The following is a 22,261-nucleotide window of genomic DNA, read 5'->3' as shown; positions in this document are numbered from 1 at the left end:
AGAAAGGAGCATGCAAAAAGAACTCAACTCCACTGCAAAACTAGCATGATCTCTGAACTAGCCAGAATCCTTCCTTCCCCTCAGCAAAAGCAAAATTAACCAACTACAGCACAGTTGAAGCCCTAGAGATGATGTGCTTGATTTCCCTATCAAAGGTTCATATCCTCTATAAAAATGGATCTCAGCATTGTGGAAAGCTTGGGCAATTTGGTAGGTCCTTCTTAAGAACAAGAATTCAAATTATACGTACCAGATTAACTATAGAGTTCTTATTATCAAGTCCGAAAGTAAGGGGCCCATCCTTCCTGGAAACAGGACTTGCAGGTAGCTGATTCCTAAATAGAGAAGGCTAGAGGCAGCCTCTGCCATGTAAGTCATCTTAATGACCCTCTCAGTGCCTGAATGATGATCCAACATATATGTCTTTTGAACCTACCTTGTCCCTAAACCTAGTAGTTATGCATTGGATTGTAAATGTCACTCCAGGATAAAGGCTTGGTCCCAAAATGATGGAGCTTTTAGAATATAGTAGAAATATTGGGAGGTATGGAATAATCAGAGGAATTCAGCCCCTGAGAGTTTGTCCCCCATCCTAAACCCCTAATACCACTTCCTGGATGCCATGAGGTAAGCTGCCTTTTCTGACACATATTCCTGTTGCCATGATGTTCTGCCTCAGCATAGGTCTAAAGTCAAGGCAGGTAACCATGTGCTGACACTTCTGAGACTGTAAGCCAAAAGAAGCATTTCGTTTTTTCATGATGTTTGTTATAGTGACAGAAATCTGACCCAAGGGCCTATGGACAGGTCTATCTAAGTGAGAAGACCTGAGGATTATATACTGGTTTGGTAATGAACCCAATCCTACCCCCATTGTAATTGTTCACAGTATTTCTTGTACTCAAAGAATGGACTATCCAGAACATCTAGTGCTTGACCATACAAAGACATTTAAACCTTTGTCACTAACTAATAAAGCCATTGTTTTTTCTCTTATACAGTGATAATGGCAATGCTGTGAGGATGATAAGGTATGTCTTCAAGGCTGGGTATTTATATCTCGTTTTCTAAATCTACAAATGTATACTGCTAACTGGATTAGACAGAGGTTACAACACGCCAACTAGTTTTATATAGCCATAGACTTTTCTGCCCATGCCCCAGTACCTGAATAAAGACTCAGAGGCTTAATATTAATAAATGCCTAAGCCAAAAGCTAGGCTGGTTCCCCCAAGTAACTCTGAGCTTATTATCCCATTTATTCTAACCTGAGTTCAGCTATGTGGCTGGATTATTCTTCTCAGTTTCTTATATCCACATCCCTGTCCAAATCCCCTCTCCTGCCTGACTCTTTCCCAACCGGAAGTCCTGCCTTCTACCCTTGCCTCGGCTTACTGGCTGTACCATTTTTATTGATAGGTGATTCTTCTACACAGTAAAGCAGAGATTATCCCTGCAGTTTTAGCCTCACCTACATGTTTTCATAAAACTTGTAAAACTCACTTAATCCTTTCTTAAAGGATTGTCTATTATATATTTCCACATGGTATGTAAGAACCATGGTATCTTAGCACTAGACAGTCGCTCAGCATTGGTATTATCTTTAAAGCTGTAGACTGACATACTCGCCAGTCTCAAGCTGCTGTTTGCTGTGCTTAGAAGCGTTAAGAGGGAAGAGTATGGGCACTCTTACCCAAGAAGGTTAGTCAGTCCCATGGATAGGAAAAGTCTCTGTGTGGCTAGAGTTAAATTGCAATGAAGTCAGGTAAGGAATTAGCACCATTTTTTTCATACTTTAAAGGCAATGGACAAAAGGAGAGCCAGGTGAGCCAGGTGCTAAAACACTGAATCCGTTTTTTATTTATGGAGAAGAAAACTTAACATACCATGGATTCCTATTCTTTAAAATTTGAATGTAGCCAAGATAAAGTGTAATGTTTGCTTGAGATTCATGTGCTTCTAACTGTTGGTACATTAATTTTATTAATAGCCAAAGCTTTCCCTTAAATATAGAGGAAGAGGAGAACCTTAAAACTAACTGTTATTATCTTTACACTAATGTCTAAAGGTACTAATCTAAGCACCCAGATAACAATGATGATGGCAATAACAAAACGTAGTTCAATAGCTTCCTTTTAATGTTAGTTTATGAAGGAGGCAACTCCGTTAACATGAAAATTACTCTAGATTTTCCTGTTCATCCTTTACAGCTAATAAAAGAGGCTATTACAGCCATGATTGAATTTAGAAAGATTATGAGGGAGGACAGAGAGATAGTTCAGTGGTAAAGAGCACTAGCTGTTCTTCTAGCGGATTTTGGATTTAATTCTCAACATCCACAAAGCAGCCAACAACTATCTGTAACTCCAGTTCCAGGGGATCTAACACTGTCTACAGTCCATACTGGACACCAGGTATGCATGTAGTAAACAGATGCAGGCAAAACCTCCATACACATAAAATAATTACAGATCATTAATATCATCCAGCTACAAATCCAGAAACTATAATAATGACCTGCCTGCAAGATATACAAGTGCAATAGTGACATAAGTATCGTAGATTAACCAACAATTATCTAATTGGAGTTAAGAACTATTCCATGAGATAGAATACTAGACACGTCTAACGTGGGCAAAAACCTAACTAGGTAGGTCATGGGCTGTAGAGGAAAGCTGAATTCTATTATTCTGCCTAAAGTATCAACAGGAAAATGTCTCTTAATGACATAATGTTGTACCCATAGATCAGTGCCTCACTCGGCCACCATCAGAGAAGCCTTTCCTTGCAGCAGAAACTAATTGACAAAATGACCCACAACTGGACAATGTGCAGAGAATAAGAGAACCACTCCTCTCAAAACTGACGAATCTATAGGAAGGGAAGGTAGCACGTGGTGGTAGATAATTCCAAGGAACCCGTGTCATCCAGATACAACAGGATTGTACACATGTGAACTCACAGAGACTGTGATAGCATTCACAAGATCTCCACATCTTCAAACCAGTCAAAAATCTCAGTGCTGAAAAGGGCAAGTGGACATGTCTCACCCTTAACCAAGAAACTATTTGCAATTGATACTTGCTGGGAAAGGGAAAATCAATTTTTTCAATGGAGTGTCACTAGTATATCTGCCACACTCCAAATCAGGTTTCATGCATAGCAGTAGTTGACGAAGGTAATATATAAGCATACTGTATGGCATATTGGCCATATCTCTGCTCACTCTTAACCTAAGGGATACAATTACTAGTAAATGGAAGGACCACTAGCAAACCATTTTTTTTGTGCTGTCAATGATGTTTACATGAGTATTTATGTTACATACGAAAGATAAAGCTGGCTGACAGAATGCTTTAGAGAAGTTAGAATACTTAAAAATCTAGATGCTTAGAGGAAAATACTGAATTCTTGATAGGATATTTGATTTGTTATTTTAGTTTATTTTTTGTTAAAATAACTTCTATTTATATTTTTCATACAATGTATTTTGACCATATTCTTTCTTCTTCCCCCAGTTTCTTCCAGATTCTCCTTACTATCTCTCTAACCACAAAATTTCATATTTCCTCCCTATCTCTCAAACCAAAACCCTTCAAAATTCAAATAAACTGAAAATAATAATTACCAAAGTGAAATGAAACACACACACACACACACACACACACACACACACACACACACACACACACTAGCATGCACGTACACACACGAACATCTATGGCTGCTTTGTCATAAAAAGGTTGAGGTGAGTTGCTGTCATGAGCCTATAAGCTTACAAAGCTGAAACTATTTTCATTTCAACCTTAAGAGAAAATGTTTGCTAATCCTTGTGACATGACTCACAGAAATTCAAAACAAAAATGAATCTGCAAGACCACTTAACCCAGTGATTTAAAGGCCTACATACACACTAGAATCACCTGGGCACATTTCAAAATACAGACAACAGGTCCTGTCACTTTGCCCCAGCAGAAGAACTAATTTCCCTGGCCTTTGTGAACCTGAAGAAGCTTTATTCATGTGTAGCCAGACTGAGAGCCCATGATCTTTCATTGTACAAATAAGAAAAGCTAAACCAGGAAGTTAAAGCGGCAGGCACAAAGCCCTAATCAATTTTCCAAGCTTACCACACATTTTTGTACACTCCAGCAACTCCTGAGGGGGGCTGTTAAGTTTCTTGTCTTAATCAAGGTTCAAAAATATCATTCTATTACTTACTCTTTCTTTGTTGGCTATAGTAACACATTGAGTTAAAGAACAGCGGTAGTGACTGTAGGGTAAGATTCAATGAATTTCAGCATTCAGGATAGGGTTGGTTTTCCTGAGAACTGAAATAATATCTACATATAGGTTAAGAGTTTACATTTTTATATGGAAGGGTTCAGAAGAGAGAGAATGTCAAAGCTGCCAGCAATCTGAAAAATTCCTAACCAAACGATTTAATTTTACAGAAGAGGAAAATAAGGCCCTGGAAATGGGGAACAATGACTTGCCTAAAGGCACTCAACTTTTTAGTGTCTGAGCCAGAATGAAATACAAGGCTCTCTGTGGTTGAATGTGCAATATGTCTTGAAAAATATACCACAAAGATTTGTAAGAACAACAACAAACCACAATCAAGCTACCATTAAAAGGAGGGAAAAGACAAATAGGATAAATTAATTCGTCTGTCAGATCGGTACAACACAAACTGCCTTCAATACAAGGGCATCTGGTAACGGCAGTCATGAAGGAGAAACTCCTTTTTGTCCTCCCACATTTCACGTTGCTCATTCTACAATTAGTCACCTGATCCTTAGTGGAACCCAAAATAAACACAGGTGATGAGAGCACAAAGGAGAAACAGAGCGACTTTGTGCTGACAGAAAACTCTTCTCAGATTGCACCAACCATGCAAGAACGTTCTGGAACTTCACTAATGGTGATCTAAATGGAAGCCGTGTAAGCTCATTGTTCTTAACCTTGAGACTTCCTTCTTTCTTTACTAGGAACATACAGTTCAGTTCAATAATCTAGTGGAAAGAGGGATGATGATCCTCTGGTCTTCTTGGAAAACGAAGGCAGTGGCATTCACATATTAAGGCTGTTCACTTTCTGTTCCTTCTGTGGTAGACAGTTCGAGAAGGATATGAGTTATGATATGAATAAATTATGTGTGAGCAAACCCCTAGTCACCAGACTGTTTAATTTTAAACTGCTGAGTTTAAAATATCACCTTTTATACCTTTGCTGGCTCTCATTTATTTATTTGGCCTTTCAGGCTAATGAAGGGAGTATATACATTGTATCATCTTAATGGTCAATTAAGATCATATGTGCACTCTGAGTTGATGTACAGGAACTCATATCCTAACATGTCAAATCTATTAGAAGATAATCTAGTGGAATATTTTATGGATGCATGGAGGTATCAAGATTGTAGCAGGATATGTACAGACAGAAACTGAAACATGTACACTAAATGTATGAATCTATAACTCATCAAGAGACAGTTTTTCAAGCATGGGGTTAGATAACAATAGCTAGAGAGAATGCATATGGAAAGAAGGCAGTTGTGATACAAATGATGATTTAAAGAACACATGAGATGAGGCCCAAGAGGTAGTAGAAAAGTGAAATAGTGTAAGGATTCATCCATGGAAAACAGTGCTCAACAACTGCAGAAGACAGGATGTTGCTTTGTGCACGATGTTTATTGTGACTCACATGGGTGATGAAAATGAAAGAAACTGTATAAAGAACAGAAGATATAACAGAGAAAGTCAATCTCATTAGAAGTTTTGCCGTAAACAGGTCAAAGAATTAGGATAGGAACTGGAGACCAAATGAGAGTATTCACTGGTGACAAGTCTCATAAAGGGCAGGCAACACAGGATTTGCCTCTAGATAGAAGAAAGGACATGGGAAAAGAGAGTACATATGACTAGAGGTTCAATAAGCCTGTATAGGAACTCGTACTCTGAGATGTCATGTCTACTGCAAGATTCTCTAGTAGTATACTACATTAAGAAAGAGCTAGTAGAGAGATGTAAGGAAATTATTTTGGTTACATATATATATGTATATATTTGTAGTCAAATATATACATACATACACATATGTGTGTGTGTGTGTATTTCTGTGAGATATGTAGGAAGGTCATTGGCTAAGAGCTTAAGGAGTGGAATTTTTATAATGTCTAAAAGGATGCAAGAATAAAGGAAAGAGCTTGGAAAAAATCAATTTATTATGAAAACATAATGAAAAGATTGCTGGATAGTTCTGAGTATCTGCATTTCAGATATGTGATAATAAACACAACATAACTTGTGATATTGGATTTAACAGCTGAGAGATAAAGAAAGCTAGAGATCTATGGGTATGTAACAGGTAGAAAATAAAAACAAAGTTATACTGCTATGTTCATAATTTTCACAGCCAAATTGACTCTGTATTCCTGTTTTAAATTGGGGCAGATAGGTAAGTGAAGTAATTGTTCCAACTCTGAAGACTTTTCCTGAATAGCCTTGCACTTAGTTTTAAAATATAGTAAAGAAAATGTTGTATTTGTTCCATTTAAACTCAGATCACTGTAGATGCCGTTGAAAACATGGTAAGATAAGATGACATGACGCTGAGCTTTTCCTCAGTGCTGTAAGAACTTGGTGGTTATACCAGGTGGATATGAAACCTGAAGGCACTGCTCAGGCATTCTCCCTGCAGATTCCCAAGAAAGCGGTGGAAAGAAGAGCACTCTTGGGTGGTTTTAGCAGCAGTGCAGGTTAAGACCAGCAGGATGGGAGTCAATAGCAGAAAGTGACCACCAACACCCAGGAAGGCCCACCAGCATTGCTTGGCAAGGAAATGCAAGCTGACATATGCTCTTTAATATTAAACAAAAGAACATTACTTTTAAAAACAAAATCAACTGCAAATATTGATACACTTCATAGACCATATCATAAACACAATAGGTCCTTGTAAAGGTTCTTTCATATACTATGAAAGATACAATGTCAAAGAACAGGCTACAAAGTCTAGCATACCCATGGAAAAACCCGGAGAAATACCTTAAAGTGTCTTTCACAGACACTAGAAACATGAAATAGAAATGTATTTAGCAAAGGTTTTGTCAGCCTGTGCATAGGCTATTCCAACAGGAGTGTCCAACCCACAGTTCACAGGGCAAATCTAGCCGCACAAATAGAGCTATAAAAGCAGGCCAACACGAATCACAGACTTTCTGAAAACCTTAGGTTGTATGTGTGTGACTAAGTTTAAAAGCTTAACTGTACATATCTTGAGTATGAACTCTGCAGATGACAACACTGTGTTGCAATGTCAAAAGTTTGGCTATGTGATTAAGCTAGAAAATTAACCTTGCAAAGGGATTTGTACATGTACAAGGTGGAGAGATTTTTTTTTTATGTAAAGAAATGGGTAATGTGCACAAAGGTTTTGAATTATGAAGTCATGTTTTAAAAATTTAAGTAAACAGAAACAGCATTTATATAATACTCTTCAGCTACTTCCAACATAAAACCAAAAAGTGTGGAGAAGAGAATAGGAACTGGTCTACCTAAGAAAAATAAAACCAAGAAAACTGTATTTCAAGGAATTGTTAAGATGCCACAGCAAACTATGAAAACATAAACAAGAAGAGGCTTTAAAAGATTTTAGGTTTTTCTCTTGTGAAATATTTATGAAAAATATACTGTATGTATTTATATATTAATATACATATATATTATAATAGAAATTTTGTAATCACATGAATGTGTGTCTGAAAAAGGAAGTAATGGGAGTTGTATGATGTTTCTAACTGGGGATTCTAGACCTCCTAGAAATGTAGTAGTGAATGTAGGTCAAAAGCCTTAAGATTCAGTGACAGTTCAGCAAAGATGGATCAGCATGGCATGGCATTTGCTGCTAAGCCTGATGGCATGAGTTCAGTTGCCAGGACCCATATGCTGAAAAGAGGGAAGTGAGCCCCACAAGGTTTCCCCTTGATCTCCACACTCATGCTGTGGCATGGACATTCCTTACCTACACAAATAAATGTAATCAAAAATTAAAAAAGAAATCAGTGCTCAAGGCTCTTCCCCACTTTCTATTCTATTAGTTTCAGTGTATCTGGTTTTATGTGGAGGTCCTTGATCTACTAGGACTTCAGCTTTGTACAAGGAGATAAGAATGGAATGATTTGTATTCTTCTACATGCTAACTACCAGTTGAAGCAGCACCATTTGTTGAAAATGCTGTCTTTTTTCCACTGGATGATTTTAAAAAGAAATCAGTGATGAAGTTCTCAGGCCAATTCTAAAGTTTAACTGAAAATATGCCTTTCATTAAAATATAAATAGAGAACTCTATTGTGCTTCCTTTAATTTCTCACCCTGGCCCTTGTGGATTAGTAGTCCTTCATGCAATTTTAGCACACAAATATCACTTCAGGCTCTCAGCTTATATATAGAAGAAGATACATTATGCCAAAATATGGTCTTTGAATACACAAAGTACTAAAATACAAGGCAACATCAGTTAAGCACAAAGGAAAGGAGCAATGATAAACACTTTGGAGGGAACAATCAGTAAGACCAGACATTTTAAAAATAAGACGCCGGGTGGTGGTGGTGCACGCCTTTAATCCCAGCACTTGTGAGGCAGAGGCAGGCGGATTTCTGAGTTCAAGGCCAACCTGGTCTACAGAGTAGTTCCAGGATAGCCAGGGCTATACAGAGAAACCCTGTCTCGAAAAAACAAAAACAAAACAAAACAACAACAACAAAAAACAGTAAAAATAAGACAAGAGTATTATGAAAAATGTCAAGCTGCTGAATGTGAAAACCTAATACACAGAAAGATTTCATAAACAAGACACCAAATGCATAAGCCACAAAGAAAAATAAACTAATCTCTATCAAATTCAATGTTTCCTTTCATCAAGGGCCATTTAAATGCATAGAGCTGACAACTGATTCAGGATTCAAAAACACCTATAAACACAAACAAACTCATCATGTTGCTAATAACACAAACAAGCATTTTATAGATATAAGCAACAATAACAAACCAAGTGATCAACAATAAAGACTTATTACGTAATCCTGAAATTGTAGTAGTTACTTCATAATCATCAGACTGGAAAAACTGTAAAAGTCTGAAATTGCTGGAAACACTCGTATACTGTCTTGGTGGAGGTATATACTACCACAACTGACCCGAGTAACTTGGCATTAGTAAAGCCAAGCTTAGGGAAATTCTAACCTCAGCAATTTCTTCCACTCCTGGGATTTGCTTTGGAAAACTCCAGGGCAAAGACACATGTGCAAGAGTATTCACAATGACAATCAATGAGGATGAAAGATAAATCATGTCATAGCTTAATGTGTGATACAGACTGGCCTTAAATTAACCTGAACATTTTATTTCTAAAACTGAGTAATATATATATTTTATTATAATATTATATATTATATTATATCATAATATATTATCTATTATAATATATTATATATATTATAAACTGAGTAACATATATATATATTCCTTATGTTATTGCCTACTCTTTTTGTTTTGTTCTCTTAACTTTTCATAAAATTAAAAATAGTAACTTACCAAGCTATCTGTATCAATGCTTGAGTTCACAGCCCACTGCAGAGTACTCATGATATTCATAGCTAAAGTTAGAATAATGCCAGCTGTTCCTTCTCCTTCACCTAGACATGGAAAAGGGTTTTTGAACAAAGTATATGTTATTTCTCTCTTCTGTGAATTATTGTATTCACATCTCTCTCATCGCTTGCCAATAAATTTATGTTTCAACTTAATGCAGTTTTAGTGACTCTTTTGAACAATAATGCCCTCATTGAATAAGTTTTCAACCAAAATTTAAAATCAAATAGTGACTGAACATTGGGAATTGCCACACTTTTAAATGATACTTAGGTCTTGATGCTAATGTTGGTAGTGGGTAATTGTCTTGTCTACTCCTACTCTGTATGTAATAATAAAAACAAATACTTCACTACCACGCATAAATGAAGGAATGAATAAATAAATATAAATAAATAAGAAATGAGGTCCTCTACAAAAAGCATAGGAGGGATGCATCCATCTGAGTACCACACGCACATGTGCTGAGCATCTCTCTAAGGGTCATGCTCTCTGCTCATTAGAGGCTGTTTCTAAGAAAGTAGACTTCTTGTGTCACCAGATAGTCAGAAAACTAATGTCAGTCACTTAAGAGAGAAGTTTGCATGTAAATAAAGAAAATATCTAAAAAAAAAAAAAAAAAAAAAAAAAAAAAAAAAAAAAAAAAAAAAAAAGAGAGAGAAGTTTGTTCGTTACATTAAAAACAAGAAGAAAAAGGACCATTGTGCTTGAAAAGAATAGTGCTAACATGTTTTAGAGTAAATTTCATTCAGAATTAAGAAGGGCAACTAATTAAAACTTTAAAAATGAGTATTATGACTATGAATATTTTTAAGATAAATGTCCATAAATTGTTATAAACTCAGTGTATCATATCCCAACTGATAGTGCTTAATCTAGCATTAAATTACTATAAAGTTAAACATTGAGATGAATAAGCTATCCTATTATTGACTAAAATTTTTCATGTTGACATTTTCTCCATCTTAGGCACACCATAGACAACATACATCATGCTGTGTTAACATCAAATAATGTATTGAAAATTGTTAATAGTTCATTTTATATAGCCCCCCTATATATTTCTTACTCTGAGGGCTAAAACGAAAGTAAGGTAAAATTTTAGTACCAAGTAACAATTTAATAATCACTAGTCATTTACTACAGACAAGACATACTATCTTGCACAAAATATCACACAATATTATGAGAGAGTTATTAGTGTGTATCTGCCCACACAAGAGAATTAGGATAGTTAATTAATGTCTGTAAATTAATGTAAGTTAATATCATCAGTAAAATCAACACCAATAGAATTGGCTGGTTATGGCTGGGTTCTTGAGCTGTGCTGCTCATTCCAATTGGAGGTTCTACTATGTTGAGTATTAAACATTTTGACTGACCTTGGTAACCTAGGATTTAGTCATAATATTATCTATTTTGATACAGCATGTGATACATTGACTTGAATTAATTGTGAAGTCTTAATCCATGTAATTTAGTCATCTTTGATCCCCTCTGAATTATCTTATATACAAATAATCAATATTCTGCCTTCCAAAATTTATTTCTAATATGTCAAGATAACTGTATGTGAAGATCCACAAATATACCTACATATAGATTCATTTCATAGCCATGCATGAAGAAAGCAATAAATGGGTAAGTTAACCATCCACATAGCAGTTGTCAATCTGCAGTGGGCCCAAAGACAAAAGTAAGATTTTTTTTTTGTCCTTTCTAGGACTTTATAATTAGACAGAGGATCTGTACCATTAATTCAAGAAGCAGAATGAAGATGCCACATGAAGTTAATGTAGTGTGGTCTTGTTAAGTGAAGATAACTTATTTTGAGAGAGGGTAGAGAGTGAGGGAGAGGGGGACACATACACAGACCTTTCTCTCATATATATGTAAATGTTATATATATATATATATATATGTGTATATATATATATATGGGAGACAGACATAGAGAGACAGAGAAAGACAGAGAGATACAGAGAGACAGAGGGAAAGAGAACTGAATTATCCACAGAATGAAGTGACCACAAACCAGTGTCTAATGAGTCATCCCTATGCCTGACTCTCTAGTGTCTGTTCTGAGTCCTCCCGGTAACTGAGTGTGACACCCACCCTGAGGCTGCACGATGCAGTTTGATAACTCGTCAAAGGCTGCTTCACTGGGGTTGATCAACTCTTATAATCAAATAATGTTGCAAATCTGGCATTGGCGTGGCATTTACTCTGAAATTTTGCCATAGATAACATACAATATTTTATATGTAATAAAATATTATATATAAATCATATAGCATTTTGACTCAGAAACCCAGCACCTTAAAATAGTTACTCATTTATCTGTATAGATTTAATTTTTCTTATTGTGACTTAATTTTTCCTTGAAGATCCTAAATTTCATTACATTTATATTTGAAAAATAATACACTTTTATGTCAGTTATTTTATTTCTGTGGCAATTTTTATTTATTCACATTCATATTAGACAGAATTTTACCAATTATTTGTTAAAAGAAGAAATTTTACAGGAAGTGTGAAAGGAGAAGTATATATATGCGTGTGTGCCTGTGTACACAATTATGTGTGTGTTTTTCTTTTCCCATTTAGATTGCCAACATGAGCATAAAAAGATGTTTTTGTTGTCAATCACATTTTGCTATCTGACTCAGTGTCTCATTATTCTTAAAATAGTGAAACTAAGAACAATATCATATAAACCTTTAAATAAATTATTTAGAAACAAAACAACAGAAATGCATAGAAATTACTTGTAAGCTCTACAAGTCACTTAAAAACATTTAAATATTTTAATATAAACATATGGCATTTTAATCATTAACAAAAATTTTTACCTAAGTGATCCAAGTTGTTAAAAAGTTCAGATTACCTGTTGTTAAAATGGAGACGAAGGTAACAACAATGAAGAAGAGCACAAAAATCATGTCTATTCTCATTTGGAACCAGCGCAAGGTTGCCAGATACATAAACCAGTTGGCAGTGTGCAAATTCAGAGCTTTGTGGAACAGGGTTTCAAAGTAAGTCTGGCGTCGGAAGGCTCGAAGTGTCCAGAGTCCTTTTAGGCTTGTAATAAGGTGGGTGAAAATTGGACTCCTGCCTGAAAATCATCCCGTAGGAGATAATGTACAGCTTGCAATACAGAACACAATTTCATACTGCCATGTTTCTGACAAAGATTAACTCAAGAATAACCTCACCATAAGCATCTACGGCTGTAGGTCTCTCACTGATACCAGGACTTACTTTAAAATGCATGGCCTTGCCCTTTTATCTGCCAACCATTTTATCTGTCCTGTTATCTGATAACAGGACAGAACCACATTCCTTGTTAACTCACATTTCTTGGCTAAGAATAGTCAATATTCCTGGCTAATCCTAAATTAGTAACTGCTGAGAAAATGGGTTTTGTCTTTAGACTCAATCTCTAAGTCCCTCAGTTTAGATTTTCTGTGAATTGATTAAGCTCATAAGTTTCAAAGCAGAACCACAGTTTAATTTTGCTCTCTTAAAAATAATTGCCTCATACCAAGGTTCTTTCAGAAAGAGATGCTTCCTAAGGAGATCTAACAAAGATTAACCAAAAGATGCCAGGACATTAAGGAAAGACCTGAAGACGATAAGACAATGGAAGAATTCCAGCCAGTTTCACTTGAAATCTGGGAGAAACTCTGAGGAATAATAGCATTGCTGTTTTTTTACTTTGAGCAGTATAAGAACTTATACATGTCTATGCATAAACAATGGTAAGGATATACACTTGTTTGAAAGGCAAAACAAAGTTATAGTAGTCAACAAAGTCAATCCACATGTACTTTATAAGTTTCATTGTTGGGCTGGGAGAGTTCAGTTGGTAATATGTCTGCTACACAGACATGAGAACCTGAGGTCAGATTCCAGTAGCAGAGGAGGAGGAGGAGGAGGAGAAAAGATGAGAGGGGACAAAGAAGAGAAGCAATGACAAAAGTAGCTTTTGGTTCCAACACAAGCCTGCATGAGTAAGTATGCTCACACACACTACTACACACTACTACTACTACTACTACTACTACTACTACTACTACTACTACTACTACTACTACTACTACTACAGTAAACTATGTAAAACTTTGGGCCTAGACTGAATGTCTGTAATGTTAGAGATGAAGACAGGTGGGTTCCAGGGCCTCCCTGGCCTGCCATTCCAGCTGAAACAGCAAGCTCCAGGTTCTCTGAGAAACTCTCAAAAGAAGAGAGATAAGGGAAGGAAGAAAGGGACGAAGGAAGGAGAGATAGTGGGAGGGAGGGGGAGGGTGGGAAAGAAGTGGGGGAGGGAAGCAGAGGAGGAGGAGGAGAAAAGATGAGAGAGGACAAAGAAGAGAAGCAATGGCAAAAGTAGCTTTTGGTTCCAACACAAGCCTGCATGAGCAAGTATGCTCACACACACTACTACACACACTACTACTACTACTACTACTACTACTACTACTACTACTACTACTTCTCCTTCTACTACACACACACACACACACACACACACACACGCACGCACGCACACACACGCACGCACACACACGCGCACACACACACGCACACACACCACTGTTATATAATTAGAGATTTAAAGCAGGATAGTAGTAGTGAATGACAAAAAGCTCCTGTGGCCCCCCTTCCCCCACTCCCAGGGAACTCTGCAATCCATTCCATGCTGTACCTTCAGATTCCAGTTGTTTGAGCTGTTGTGAGGTATGAAGGAAGTATGCCCTCAGTAAAATAAAGACTACTAGCCCTGGCACCGTTGCTAGGAAGATGTAGGGTTGTAAGGCAGAGACGACTATTATAGCTCCAACCACAATGAACACCAACTGTAGGGTCAAAGAGAACATGGTGGTGAGTGACTTTTTCACTTTGTAAAGTGGACAAGGTATGTTGCCGAGTTGTGTCTACACATATACTTAGACTCTGCACTATTATCAATAAGGAAATGTGCATCCATGAGTAAGGTGCCAGCTCAAAGACAGTTTCTGTAGGTTGCATAGTAACAATTTTTAAAATTGCTTAGTTTGCTGATAGTTCAGTTGTTGAAGTTTTACATGGTGTTCTCAACTTTTGGGATATTTTTATTTATGAGATTACTATAAATTGTATAAGAAGTAAATATTAAATGATTATGATTTTCTTCATCCAGTCCTTTGAAAAATTAAATGTTCAAAAATAATTAGTATAAATGTTACCTTTTGTGATTTTGTTGAAGAGTCCTTTAAAATGAAACGTTCTTAACAGAACATTTTAAGTTACAAATACCTGTTTTAAACATAGGTTTAATCATGTAGACAAGCTCACTTTTCTGACCCTAATTTTTCATATTTAATATTAAAAGGAATATTATTTAATAAGTGTTATTCATATCTCAACTCACCTATTCCTACTGTAATAACTGGAGATACTCCAGTAACTCAAAATGCTTATAGTAGGTGAATTTCATTTGAAATTAGATATTTTTCCTATCCACACTATCAAAATGAATCTTGCCTATGCAATGCAGACATCTCACTATATTACATCCCAGAGAATTACAATACTGTTTGCAATGGCACTACATGTTTACCAGATACATGGTCTACATGATTTCAAGCATGTGTTCATTTTAAACCAACTCAGTGTAACATTCATGTGCTAATTCTCCACTAGCTTTCATGGCCTTGCTGGCTGGTCTCCTGAAGTGAAACGGGTAGGGTGGGTCTCACATCGATGGAAATCCTTGAGAGATTTTCCTTGTGAAGCTTTAGCAGCTCTAGGACCTGAGCTAAAACTGTGTAAGATACATAGAAGGGCTTGAAAGCCATCACAAATGTCAAACAACCCTTAATCTGTAAGATAAATATTTGAAAACTAGCTCTCCCGGATTTCTGAAGTAAACTTTAAATAACAGAAGATACTCAGGAGACCATAAAAAATATTTATCACTCAAGCACCCTTTTTAAGACTTTTGCGGACAAATCCAGATTGATATCCTCATTCCAGTTTGTACCATACTATATTATATTGCATTGCACTATATTTTGTATATAGTATTTAATACACTTAATTATTATACTTTAAGTGTATTTAATATACTTAATATATTAATTCATTTACATTAACATGTTTATACATAATATAGTAACATATCAATATATTTAAGTATATTTAATATACTTAATTATTAATTTAATATAATTAACATATTTAATATTATGGACCTATGGTTTATTATCCTAGAATGGGAAACAAATGTCTCATGTTTAAAAAACACACATAAAATAACACTTTTGGGTACATAAACAAAACTTGGGTTAAAAAAAAATCCCAATAGGTGCTGCTACTGTGAAGTTATATCTAAAAATCCAAAACACATTTCACTTAGTACAGTAAGTGTATTAATTATGCCAATCATTTCAGAGGAAGGAAACCAACAGCTGGTTTCTCTGCATCTGCTGATGTGGCTTGTGTGTATACACACAAGGGTAATAGTTCCACATCTTTTTCAAGTTTTCAGACATGCAGTACTATTTTGGAGAGAAGAGAAGGGATAAGCTATGAGAATGCCAATCCAACAAGGGCAGTGTTATATTACAACTATTTCTCCAAGTGCATTTGCTCTCCAAAGCTTAAGGAAGCCATCAGGGTGCTCAGAAAACTATGCCTGGTTCAACAGTATCAGCTTACATATCCCATAAGTCCTGGGACTTTGGAGTCCTAATGTGGCATCTTCAAGGTCACTTTAGTCTCCACTCCATTGCCTTCTTTTGTTATTAAGTGACTTACAGTCATCTCCACAGCATGACTACCCTGGGGTCTGTCACAGCTGCCACTCAGGGAGAGGCTCACAGACTCTGAATATTTCTTTTCCTTCACATTTTTCAACAACCCATTTTTCATCCCTCCATTAAGTTATATTTTTGTGGGGAAACTGTTTAGCTAATTTGTGTTTAAGTATTCATGGGTATGACTGGATTAGAGTGTAGCCTCTCCAGGAACTTCGTTTTCATTTCGGTGTTGGACTTAAGAAATGTTCTATCAGTCAAATTTTATGGTCAATGATTAGGTGGAAAATGGTACCTTTCAATGTACATTCAATGGCATCTTTCAAATCAATTCAAGAGGCTAGTATCAGAACATCATAACATGGGCCTTCCTGAAATAAACAGACATACCTAGTTTCTGAATTCACTAAATTTGTGACTGCTAAATATTGCTGTTCTTCATAAAACTTATTCACTAGCCAGGACTTCAACTAGTATGTGGGAAATTAGCAAAAAGTTCACTTACTTCATTTTGAAACTATTCAGAAAAACTTAATGGCAAGTAGAAAAACTCGATAACAGTTATTCTTTACAAACCTGGATGAAGTCAAATATGGTAAGAGGCAGAAAGTCATCCAAAATTGCTATATCTTTGGAGAATCTGTTAAGAATCCCACCTGTGATACAAATAAAAATTTTCAAAAATTAATCACTTTTAGAAGGACACCAATATATTTTTTCCTAAATTCACAGTATAGCAAAAGTATTTAAAATAAGAATTATCATTTAATCAGAAATTCAAGAATGTACAAATATTAGCTTTGTTGAGAATTCTAAGTGTGTCTTTGTTATTGCCTCCTACTTTTGAACTTCTATAAAACACAGAGTCCCCTAAGACTCAGGTCCAAGCATGTCTTTAATGAAGCTCTTCTTAATTAAGGGCAGGAATGTCTGGTCACCATACCACTCAGACTTCACTTCTGTGCTCCCAGTTTCCAGATCCCTTCATGGCTGTGCTTTCACCAATCTCTCATGTCCGACTCCACCACACAGGGCATGTTCGCCCTGCCTGCGGGGTTCCCTGCCATTTAGATGCATGGATCCAGAACCCATGGCTGACTCCCTCAGTATACACCAGACTTCCTTTTTTATTTTGTCTACCTTCTTTATTGGGAATATAAGCTTCAACCTGTATTCTAAATTCCAGACTCACATATCTGAGTCTTGATGGTTGCCTCAACGAACTAAAAATTCCATGTCTACTACATGCTTTGGGCAATGCTGGCTACAGGAATAACAGAAGTGATTAAGTCATTCTTGTAGTGCAGGAATTCATTGTCTAAAAAGGAGCTAAGCAAACAGTTAGATAAAGTGTAACATAACACTATGGCAACAATGTAATAGTGAATCTTATCACTCACTCACTCACTCACTATTACCTATAGGATAAAGTCCAAAATTCTTTGTTTAATATTTAATACTTTCCCATAATTTGTCCTTAACTAACCTAGGTCCCTCTATTCCAACCCACTGCTTCTGGTAAGCATGTCTACTCTTTAGTCTACCTTTTCCTACGTTGCCCATGTGTTTTTTTCCTTCTATCTAAAAGCCCTTTCTCCTCTTGTCAGATCTGTACCTCTTTCCTGGCTCAACTCAAATAACCTGTCTGCAAGAGAGTAGAGCATTTACTGCATCTGCAAACAATCGCTTCCTGTCCTTGTTGCATACCTGAGTTGCAGAGACTGCATACATGCAATATATCACAACTATTTGTGTGTGTATGTCTTATCTCTTTTCCCTGATAGTAGACTTTTAAGTTCAGTAGGATAATTTCATGTCTATTTTATATGACCCACAGACAAAAGTAAAAAGACATATGCAGACATGTGATATATTAGCTAATATATTCATTTAGGATATTTTGTGGATATATTATATGGATATCCATTATGTATATCCTTCCATAAATAACTCAGAGAAAGAATGTATATCCCATGACATTTGTAATAATTATTTAAAACTGAAAATACACTTGGGCAAAATAGTGATATTTATATTTCAAATTTTATCTCAACCAAGAGTGTCTGCCTAATATAACCATACTTTTCTGAGGACCTATAGTATGTGTCTATATGGTCAGAAAGCCATTTGAGTATGACAAAATGGGGGAAAGTAACAGAAGAAAATAAAAAGGCCAGAGAAAATCAATGTCAAGGAAAATCATGGTCAATGCACACTTCTGAAGGGCTATGCAAGGGAAATTCCAAGAAGTTGTTACAAAGTATAACAAAATAACTCAGTAACAGAGGAGAATCATAAAGCAAACTCTATATGTACCACAACAACCAAACAATGAGAGTAGGCTGATTGGAGATCTTCTAAGATCAATTTGCTGTTTTAGTTATAGGAGAATGAATAAGGAGGAACACAACATAAAGTGGTTAGGAGTTAACCTGAGACACAGGTGACATTTTGGGAAGATGAGAAAAGAAGAATGTATGGTGATCACTGATAGGGGAAACAGAGACGGCGGAGTGTGCTGTGAGTGGATTTTGGGAAAGAGAGGATGTCTAGTTAACTTCCTTTGGAAGCAACACCCCCACAGAAAACAATGGCAGAAATATGCTAATATTGATTTCACATAGGCTGCTGACAGCCATAACTACCATGCATGTGTGGTCAAACTAAGCCTAAGCCTCAAATGTTTGTATCCTTTCCAGTGTGTTTCATGGTCCATGTTTAACTCTGCCAGAAATGTGAGAGAACTCCTACTTCTTGGGATTTAGAATTCTATAAAAATAAAATCACTGGATCAAGTGAATTAGCCTTTCCCTTAGTTCTAAGGTTCTTAGAATAAAAGAGGAATAAACCAGGATCATATGCAAATGAGGCAACCCTTTGGTGAGGCATAAAGGCTCCAAGATAAATATAATCTTTCTCGTACACCAACCCTTAACTTTGTCACCTAAAAAAAAGATGCTCACAGCCATCCATTGGACTGAGCACATGTCCCCAATGAAGGAGCTAGAGAAAGGACCCAAGAAGCTGAAGGGGTTTGCAGCCCCATAGGAAGAACAACAATATTATCTAACCAGTACCCCCAGAGCTCCCAGGGACTAAACTGCCAATGAAAGAGTACACATAGTGGGACTAATGGCCTAGTCGGTCATCAATGGGAGGAGAGGCCCTTGGCCCTGTGAAGGCTCTATGCCCCAGTGTAGGGGAATGCCAGGGCTAGGAAGTGGGAGAGTGGGTTGGTGAGCAAGGGGAAGAGGGAAGGAATAGGGGGTATTTTGGAGGGGAAACCAGGAAAGGAGAGAACATTTAAAATGTAAATACAGAAAATAATAAAAAAAAAATCTGATGCTCTACTTCTGTATTAGTCGGGTACTGTCAGAGCCTCTCAGGAGACAGCTATATCAGGCTCCTGTCATCCAGCATTTGCTGGCATCCACAATAGTGTCTGGATTTGATGACTGAATATGAGAAGGATTCCCAGGTGAAGCAGTCTCTGAATTGTCCTTTCTTTAGTCTCTGCTCCATAGTTAGTCTCTACAATTCCTTCCATGGGTATTTTGTTCTCCCTTTTAAGAAGGAACGAAGTATTCAAATTTTGGTCTTCCTTCTTGAGTTTCTTGTGGTTTGTGGATTGTACTTTGGGTATTTTGATCTTCTGGGCTAATATACACTTATCAGAGAGTACATACCATGTGTGTTCTTTTGTGATTGGGTTATGGACTGAGTACAGGGTCCCCAGTAAAGGAGCTTGAGAAAGGACCCACGGTGCTGAAGGGTTTGCAGCCCCTTAGGACGAACAACAATATGAACTAACAAGTACCCTCAGAGCTCCTAGGGATTAAAACTCCAACCAAAGAGTACACATGGTGGGACTCATGGCCCCAGCAGCATGTGTATAGCAGAGGATGGCCAAGTCGGTCATTAATGGAAGGAGAGGTCCTTGGCCCTGTGAAAGTTCTATGCCCCAGTGTAGGGGAATGCCAGGGCCAGTAAGCAGGTGGGATGGTGATCAGGGGGAGGGGGGAGGGAACAGGAGATTGTTTTAGTTTTTGTTTTCTTTCCTTTTCTTTTTTTCTTTCTTTTTTTTTTCCTTTTTTGAAGGGGAACCTGGGAAAGCAGATATTGTAAATAAAGAAAACATCTAATAAAAAATACAAAAAAATAAAAATATAAAAAAATTCTGATGCACATTTGAGGTTTTTAGAAACAGATTACACTAAAAAGTCTCAATTCTGTAACTTATTCTACTTTTGGTTTAATTTCTATGCCTGACATCAGTCCTTGGTTGTGAGCTCCTTCAGAACAAGAATGATACTTTATTCATTTTTATGAACCAGTACTTCTCTGGCTTAGTGCCACACAGCAGGATCTCCAGTGAAAGAGAACTTAGGAGGCTTATTATCTTCATCATCTTTAAAGTAAGTTAACCCATAGGGGAATCAATGCACCACATTTTCAAAGACCCTTCTTTCCATAGGTTTTGAAATGTTTGGTTCTATTTTTTTAAATTATCTTCCTTTCTGTGACTGTGATTAAATTGATGTCAAATGCATTACACAAGGACCATGTACTATAATTGTCTCAAAATAATCATAAAATATCTTGCTTTCCCCCCAAAAGTCATCTGTCGCATTCATATGACCACTCTTGAAGAGTCACAAGAAACAGTTATTTTTCCCATCAAGATATGTATAGGAGAAGAAAAAGGCCAACTTATCCAAAAGAGGCTGCTTCTAGTGAGGCCATTTTACCAGAATCACATCGTAACATAATAATTTACTTTACTAGGCTGATACAGAAATAGTGGAAACCATGGGTATTCTTGCCTGCAATACTTTAGAAACGTGAAACAAGATAGTCTTTATGAGGGGCCTATGTTCACGCTCACGTGACTACTGGAAAGCAAGTAAGCCAATAAGCTGCACAGATGACAAGCAGGCAGTTCCATTTTATATACTTAATCAAAAGTACCTGTTTTCAGTTTGTTGAAGGTTGACATAGGGGCATGAAGAATAGAATGTAACATTTTCCTGTGCAAAATTTTTGATGCTGTGATTAACGTATGCACCAGCGGCAAACCTCTGAAGAGGCTCAGGGCAAGCAAAGTGTCAGCCACTCCCACATAAATGTAAAAAATATAATAGAAGCTGGTACTGGTAATGACCACAACGAAGGAGCTATTGGCAATTTTAGTGTCATTGTTTCCACCATTACCAGGCTTGCTGTAAAACAAAGAAAAAGGTTATTTGAGAACCAAACTTTTCAACTGAATCATTAATAAAAATAAGTATAAAGAAGCATGAAAATGCTGGCTTAAAAGAGACTACACCCTTAGTTTTATATACTTCATATTGCCAAGAGATGTTAAAGTTTCTCATAATTGAAATAGAAGTAATCGATCTTTATTTGAACAAAATACTTAGTAGAAACTATTAAATATGAACTGTTTCTTCATATATTTTATTGCATTTCATGGAAACTGAAAACAACATATATTTTAGAAATGAAGAGATAAAGGCACTGAAGAGCTTTCAACTTGAACAAATATAGTAAACCTTATGCATCTTCTGAGTATCCATGGATTCAGTCATCAGTTTACTGAGGAAATGATTCTTAAAATTGTATCTTTAGTGAACATACGCACTTATTTTTCCTATCATCATTTCCCTAAAGGATACATTATAACAACTACTTGCATGAAAATTACACTATACTGGGCATCATGTAAATCTAGGAATGTTTTAAAGTGTATGTGGTGACATGCATAGGCTACTTGCAAAATACTATACAATGTTACACATGGAGCT

At 36.5% G+C, this 22,261-nt stretch overlaps 1 protein-coding gene across 4 annotated transcripts in view; it reads right to left on the bottom strand.

The window, feature by feature from the left end:
- Cftr (CF transmembrane conductance regulator) overlaps positions 1-22,261 on the bottom strand; it is a 156,162-nt gene that overhangs the window by 27,644 nt on the left and 106,257 nt on the right. For 3 of the 4 annotated variants that reach the window (XR_004121891.1, XM_031381240.1, XM_031381241.1), the window contains exons 18-22: positions 21,426-21,676; positions 17,034-17,113; positions 14,366-14,516; positions 12,545-12,772; positions 9,601-9,701 (exon numbers count right to left, since the gene is read on the bottom strand). Coding sequence is in view for 3 of the 4 variants with exons in the window: in XM_031381240.1 (XP_031237100.1) it covers positions 9,601-9,701; positions 12,545-12,772; positions 14,366-14,516; positions 17,034-17,113; positions 21,426-21,676 (811 nt within the window). In the remaining variant the exon portion in view is untranslated. The remainder of the gene's footprint in view (positions 1-9,600; positions 9,702-12,544; positions 12,773-14,365; positions 14,517-17,033; positions 17,114-21,425; positions 21,677-22,261) is intronic. The other variant, XM_031381242.1, reaches the window with a different exon arrangement.

The sequence above is a fragment of the Mastomys coucha genome, unplaced genomic scaffold, assembly GCF_008632895.1.
Source record: "Mastomys coucha isolate ucsf_1 unplaced genomic scaffold, UCSF_Mcou_1 pScaffold20, whole genome shotgun sequence".
Classification (NCBI taxonomy): domain Eukaryota; kingdom Metazoa; phylum Chordata; class Mammalia; order Rodentia; family Muridae; genus Mastomys; species Mastomys coucha.
Note: the sequence above shows the minus strand (reverse complement) of the source record. Positions and strands in the feature narration are given on the sequence as shown.